At 43.2% G+C, this 6,426-nt stretch overlaps 2 protein-coding genes across 3 annotated transcripts in view; both read left to right on the top strand.

The window, feature by feature from the left end:
- Positions 1-951: 951 nt before the first annotated feature.
- On the top strand, positions 952-4,600 carry LOC106522003 (cannabinoid receptor type 1B). 2 transcript variants are annotated; one of them, XM_014014840.1, is made up of 2 exons: positions 952-1,125; positions 2,503-4,600. In XM_014014840.1, exon 2 carries the CDS (start codon positions 2,530-2,532, stop codon positions 3,958-3,960), a length of 1,431 nt encoding a protein of 476 aa, XP_013870294.1. In that variant the 5' UTR covers positions 952-1,125; positions 2,503-2,529; the 3' UTR covers positions 3,961-4,600. The 2 variants fall into 2 exon arrangements, with proteins under 2 accessions (XP_013870294.1, XP_013870284.1); XM_014014830.1 differs by having other exon boundaries at positions 2,465-4,600.
- A 537-nt stretch (positions 4,601-5,137) lies between these two features.
- LOC106521997 (akirin-2) overlaps positions 5,138-6,426 on the top strand; it is a 4,200-nt gene continuing 2,911 nt past the window's right edge. Inside the window, exons 1-4 of the mRNA XM_014014817.1 lie at positions 5,138-5,327; positions 5,590-5,780; positions 5,932-6,072; positions 6,174-6,323. Of these exons, the coding sequence (XP_013870271.1) occupies positions 5,609-5,780; positions 5,932-6,072; positions 6,174-6,323 (463 nt within the window). The 5' untranslated portion in view covers positions 5,138-5,327; positions 5,590-5,608. The remainder of the gene's footprint in view (positions 5,328-5,589; positions 5,781-5,931; positions 6,073-6,173; positions 6,324-6,426) is intronic.

Below are 6,426 nucleotides of genomic sequence, written 5' to 3'. Positions count from 1 at the left end.
CCCTTGGGACACGGTCGAACGCCTTCTCCAGGTCCACAAAACACATGTAGACCATCACCAAAGATTTGTCCTAAAATTTAGAGCATTTTATCAAATTTGAAATCTATAAATTGCATTTATTTATTTATTTTTTAAATGGTGAATCTCGTTTATATTTTTACTTTTGAAGTATATGTAATATTTCTTAGAGAACTCATTTTTGTTTGCTTTTTAAACACTGCTTTCTCTTCCTTTATTTCGTTCGTTTTCAATAAGCTGAATATGTTGCTGGCACCAAGGCTTTTTCATGTGGGCACATCCAAATAAAGAAAACTATCGACAAAAAAAATTGTACCTGTTTCCATTTTTAAAAAACGTCTTTACATCTGGTGATATGCATTCCTTCAAAGAGTGTTGGGCTTTTAATTCAAATAGGCTTTGTGGTGATCCATATACAAATGAGGTAAAACCAAACTATATCATGGTTGAGAAGTTAAAGAGAAAACCAAGACAACAAACCCAGAAGAGAAACCAAGAACAAGTCAAAATCTAAAGATAAAACCCCTCAGAAGACAAAAGAAATGTCACATTCCCTTCATTTTTTTCACACAGTTTGATGGTTGCTCTTCTTTCCTTTGTAGCCCTGTCAAAAGTCTATGACTATTGCAGTTTTTCTGCACCTATAACAAGCATGTGAGCAGCTGGAGATAAGTGCGTCAGGTGTCTGGGCTCCWTCTGATCTCTGAAGCTTCACGCACAAACCCAACATCAGGGAGGAAGTCCACCGCGGAGCCAAACTCCAGCTGGTTCTGGTGCCTGCCAGCAAGCATTTATTAATAGCTTTTGGTGCGGATGGTGATGATCGGATGCGCTCAAACACCTCGAACACCACGTGACCAGCGGAGGCATGCGCGCACAAAGGCGCAGCCAATATAACRGCGCGCGCTCCCAAAACGCACGCACACCCAGCGGGCTCCGACACTCAGCGCGTCTCTCTGAGATCTGTTTTTGTTTACCTTTGTTTATCATTTCTCCCTCATTGCCAGTTTTATTGGAAATACAACTTTTCACTGCCGMTTTYAACAGCTTTTTTCCTCCCTCCTCTTAAACCCCTTTTTCCCGCGGGATGGACTGATAACAAAAAGGGTGTGTATTTTTAAACTACTACGATCAATTTTAATGCATTTATATTTATTATTCGTGTCCTTAGATTCTAAAAGTTTTAGTTTCTTAACTTCAGTTCACTGTTAATTCATAAAAAATGTTTGAATGTTAATAATTATTATTATCCTCCAATGTCTCCAAACGTTGATGGTTCATTAATCGGACATGGTGACTCTTTTCAATGTCTCCCTTCATGCCTGATTATTCAAGTGATGACTGACAGCCGCTTGATGCTTTATAGCATGTTTTAATTAATAAGAAAGCCCAACCCATCCTCTTAATGTGATGATCCCCCCGGGGGTCGGGGAGGGAGGGGAGGGGAGGGGACACAGGTTCATCAACTGTTCACTTTCCCACTATTGTCTGGGACGCATCTGGAATCTGATGCACAGATTTCCCACATCCTGTAAWATGGCTCAAAATATCTCATGAACCACTGAGCGAATTTCAATGAAATTCTCAGGAAGTGGTTGTTGGATGTCCAWCTACAACCATTTAAATTTTGGAGTTAATTGATCCAAGATGGCTGCCACAAAAATGGGTGCAACACAGTCAATTTTAAAGATTTCACAGGACACTTTGGTGAGGTATGCCTGATTCATCAATTTATACTCTCTGAGCTGTTTTCTTAAAAGTTGGCCGTCAATTATATGTGTCAACCATGTCTGTTAGCAAAAATATTTTATGAACCAATTGACGTATTTTCCCTGAAACTTTTAGAATGTAATTATTGGATCTGGTGGCAGCCGCAGACTACCGATTTTTGGAAAACAAAAAATGGCTTTATCAGTCAGTTTTACAGACGTAACTAAAACTGGGTGTGGTAGTAGCTGAGAGTTATTCACAATATAGGCTATTCATAGCTTTACACATTGCACAACATTTCTGCTTCAAACATTTGCATTAAATGTCTTGTAGTCAACCCTGTTGGTCTTGTAGCAAAAGAGCTAACACAGAACTGATTTTAATAAAACTCTCATCACTAGTTGTTTATCTGTAACCAATTAACTTTTGGAGTTGCCACTTTTTAAGATGGCTGTCATCATAAAACACAAAAAAATGATTCTAATTATGTCAATTTTACAGATATGTAGGTCAAATTTGGTAAGGTGGTAGCTGAGTCTTCTTCAACATACTTAGAGCTCTAACAGATCTCACAAAATCTTATGAAATCCTGAACAGCATCATATTCATGTTTTGACCAAAATGGCTGTTCAACACTGTTTCTAGTTCAACAATGACCTTTTATTTTACATTATTATTATGTAAACACATGTTTCACAGCATTCGYCTAACAGAAAAGGCTGTGTTTTCTCAACAGATCTTCTTTCCTGTACATCTCATGCTGTTTCCCTGCAGGCCTCTCCTCTGAGCAGCTCTYCAGCCATGAAGCTGGCTCTCCACAGGATAGCGGGCACAACAGTGAGCACGCTGACGACAGGGCTCCGGTATCTCGGCTCCAATGATGCCAGCTACGACGACCCCCTTGTTGACCCCAGCCTGGCCAAACACAGATTCCACCTGGACAAACCGCACTCCGCTTCCATCGGCAGCACCTTCCCCGAGCTCAGTCCCGGAAACCAGGAGGTCATCCTCGCGGCCCTCTCGCCCGTTCTCCCCACCAACGTGTCCGACGTTCTGCTGGGGAACGTCWCGCTGGTGGGGGGCGGGGGGGCCGCGCAGTGCACCGAGAACTTTGCCGACAACCTGGAGTGCTTCATGATCCTCACTCCCAGRCAGCAGCTGGCGATCGCCATCTTGGCGCTCACCCTGGGGACTTTCACGGTGCTGGAGAACCTCGTGGTGCTGTGTGTGATCCTCCACTCTCAGACGCTCCGATCTCGGCCTTCCTACCACTTCATCGGCAGCCTGGCTGTGGCTGATCTGATAGGGAGCATCATTTTTGTTTACAGCTTCCTGGACTTTCACATCCTCCACAGGAAGGACAGCCCAAATGTGTTCCTCTTCAAGCTGGCCGGGGTCATCGCCTCTTACACGGCCTCTGTGGGCAGCTTGTTCCTGACCGCCATCGATCGCTACATCTCCATCCACAGGCCACTGGCATACAAACGTATCGTCACCAAGACTAAAGCCGTCATCGCCTTCAGCATGATGTGGACCATCTCCATCGTCATCTCGCTGCTGCCGCTGCTCGGCTGGAACTGCAAGCGCCTCGGCACGATCTGTTCAGACATCTTCCCCCTGATTGACCAGAAGTACCTGATGTTCTGGATCGGAATAACAAGCATCTTGGTGCTGTTCATCATCTACGCCTACATGTTCATCCTGTGGAAGTCGCACCACCACGCCGTGCGCATGCTGAGCCGCAGCTCACAGAGGAGCAAGATTGTCCACACGCCAGAAGGAGCCAAAGTGCAGATGGTGAGGCCCGAGCAGGCCCGGATGGACCTCCGTCTGGCGAAAACCCTCGTCCTGATCCTGGTGGCGCTCATCATCTGCTGGGGCCCGCTCCTGGCCATCATGGTCCACGACCTCTTTGGGAAAGTGAACGACTTCATCAAGACCATCTTCGCCTTTTGCAGCATGCTGTGCCTGCTCAACTCCACCGTGAACCCCGTCATCTACGCCATGAGGAGCAAAGACCTGCGGAGGGCCTTCGCCAGCATCTGCCACATGTGGCGGCGGGGCACGCAGTCGCTGGACAGCAGCGCCGAGAGCGACTGGAACAGCAGGAGCGTGAGAGCGACAGCAAGCTGGGCGGGGAAAGACGGGAGGGTCTGTGGACGAACCCGGATAAAAGTAGCCCAGGTTACCGTGTCCGGAGTTACAGAGACTTCCACAGCAGAGCCAGTCTGAAAAACTGTGATGGTTTAGTTTAACCTTTGACCTGTTAGTGGACAGCTTGTTACTGTGAAAAGTACCAAAAAATGACTAATTAATCACTGCATTGAGCTTCAGGATGAAATCTGTAAAAACATACTCAACGGAGAGTAAAGATCTCCTATTCTGGTTGTTAAATTCAGTAAATAATGGTCATAAATGTCATAATGAAAAAGTCTTCAATGACTAAATCATTCATAGAAAACTTGCTTTGGTTTAAAAGTGCAATGATTTAAAAAAGACTTGGTTTATTGTGTTTTTTTTTTCTTGTAAGCACTATAATATTAAGAACTTTGCCAACTCTTATTTATTTATTGARAACCAGTTTGTAAATTTGTCTTTTAAAATTCTGAATAGTTTTTTGATTCCATCAAAGCTTTCCATGTAATATTTTTAAAACGTAACACAGCTGCATTTGAAGGGAAAAAAAGATTTTATTGCAAAACAGGTTTTTGTGCAAAGCTGTTGTGCAGCATTGCTGTGAAATGTCAAAAGCGACATTGTGTATCTTAAGGGTGTGTCTACAACAAAACAAGTGCTCTGTAGATATGTGAATTTATCTATTTTTGTCATATTTATGCCATTGTGTCTGTAAACATTTTTACAATAAAATCTAAAACTTCGCAAATCAGTTTGAGGTCGGTTTTTGTTTGAAAAAAATAGCATGATCAATTCTAACAAAGTGTGTCAGTCTGAGCAACAGCTGCAGTGCAAAATAAATGAAAAATATTAATTTTTTATTGAAATTAGCATAAAAATGAGTATATAGACACCATCTTTTTCATATTTGAAGTTTAGTTATTTCTTATTTTCTTTTACAATTATTTGCCTTTTTTATTCATGTCGGTTTTGCCTTATGTTTTCTTTTATTTCTTTTTCTTTTTTTATATTCATATCCTGTGGGAAGAATCATCCWTATTACAATTGTAGGTGTTTGCACGTCCTCTGCTGGACAAAAAAAAATCAGAAATTAATTAAAGCTGGCAACTAGAAGTTGAAATGGAATTGCAATGTGCTGCATTTAAAATATTTGTTAGAAAAATATTTAAGTTCCAATTAAGCTGGGTTGTACTGGACRCGGAATGGTTTGTAACGCTAGTGAAAAATCACTACATTACCCAGAATGCGTAGCGCCCGTGTTTGGAACGTCACGTGACCAGCCTGGGAAGCCGACAGCMTCGGATCAACAAACAGGCTGCTAAGCAGCGTTAGCTAGCGTCCCTATCTTACGGCTGATAATTGGCCCGCAGCTGGCTGCTCGTCCCTTTAACTTTTGAAAAACAACTTCAACAACAACCCCAGTTTTGTGAACGCATTTGGACCGACCTGCTTTTCACGGACAGGTAAAAGAAAAATGTTCATTCAAAAGTACAGTAAATTACTCGTTTCAGCGATGAAGAGTAGCGTTAGCTTTGTTTTCTTTTTGATTATTGGTTTGCGGTGGAAGCTAACGATAGCTTCTAATAAAGCCTGAGCGTTGCTCTTCTACTTAACGTGTATTCTTCGTCAAAGAAAATATAAAACCGTTACCGAGAAGAAYTGTTATTGCGGGTATCTAATGTTGTCGCCTTTTTTTGTCGTCTCACTTCGGTATCTTCAATCAAGCTTTTGACAAGTTAAAGTTATGGCGTGCGGAGCTACCCTGAAGAGGACCATGGATTTTGATCCGCTCATGAGTCCCGCGTCTCCCAAAAGACGGAGATGCATTCCTGTGGCCCCATCGACTTCATCCCCGAGGAAATACCTGAGCATGGAGCCCTCGCCATTTGGACAGTCGGCGTCGAGACTTAGCGCAGGTAACGTGCTGCTGATGTCGGCCTCAGCGATCACCTCCCATATTTCCAACATGTTGAGCCACACGCAGTTTAAAACCAGAAAACACTTGAATAAAATGGGAGCCTTCACTGATGACATCCCCCTTTCCTGCTTCTCGTTTTGACTCACTAGAACAAATCCTCAGCAGCATCAAACAAGAGTACAAACGCATTCAGAAYAGGAAGCATCTAGATGGAGGCTACCAGCAACCAGAGGTCTGCTATTCTCCAGAATCCCCATCCCAGCTGTGTATGAATGTTTCCAGCATGCCAGGTTGGTGAAGGATCCCACAGGTAAACTCTAACCGTAGCAATTTGTATGATTTACATCCTGTTTTTTTTTTTTTTTTTTTGGCTTCCGTCTTCTCCCCACAGGGACGTCCTCGGGAGGTGTTTCTCCAACCAGAAAAGAACAACCGCTGTTCACGCTCAGGCAAGTTGGAATGATCTGTGAACGCCTGCTGAAAGAAAGAGAAGAAAAGGTGCGGGAGGAGTATGAGGAGACCATGACTTCAAAGTTGGCAGGTTTGTGAATCCAACAACACTTGACTCTAGTGTTGTAGTAAAGACCACCTAAACCAAGACAGTCAAGTCCAGAAAAAAAAACCCCACTAACTAGTGCTGTAAA

This window comes from Austrofundulus limnaeus, unplaced genomic scaffold, assembly GCF_001266775.1.
Source record: "Austrofundulus limnaeus strain Quisiro unplaced genomic scaffold, Austrofundulus_limnaeus-1.0 Scaffold2, whole genome shotgun sequence".
NCBI lineage: Eukaryota > Metazoa > Chordata > Actinopteri > Cyprinodontiformes > Rivulidae > Austrofundulus > Austrofundulus limnaeus.
This window is presented reverse-complemented; position numbering and strand designations above follow the sequence as displayed.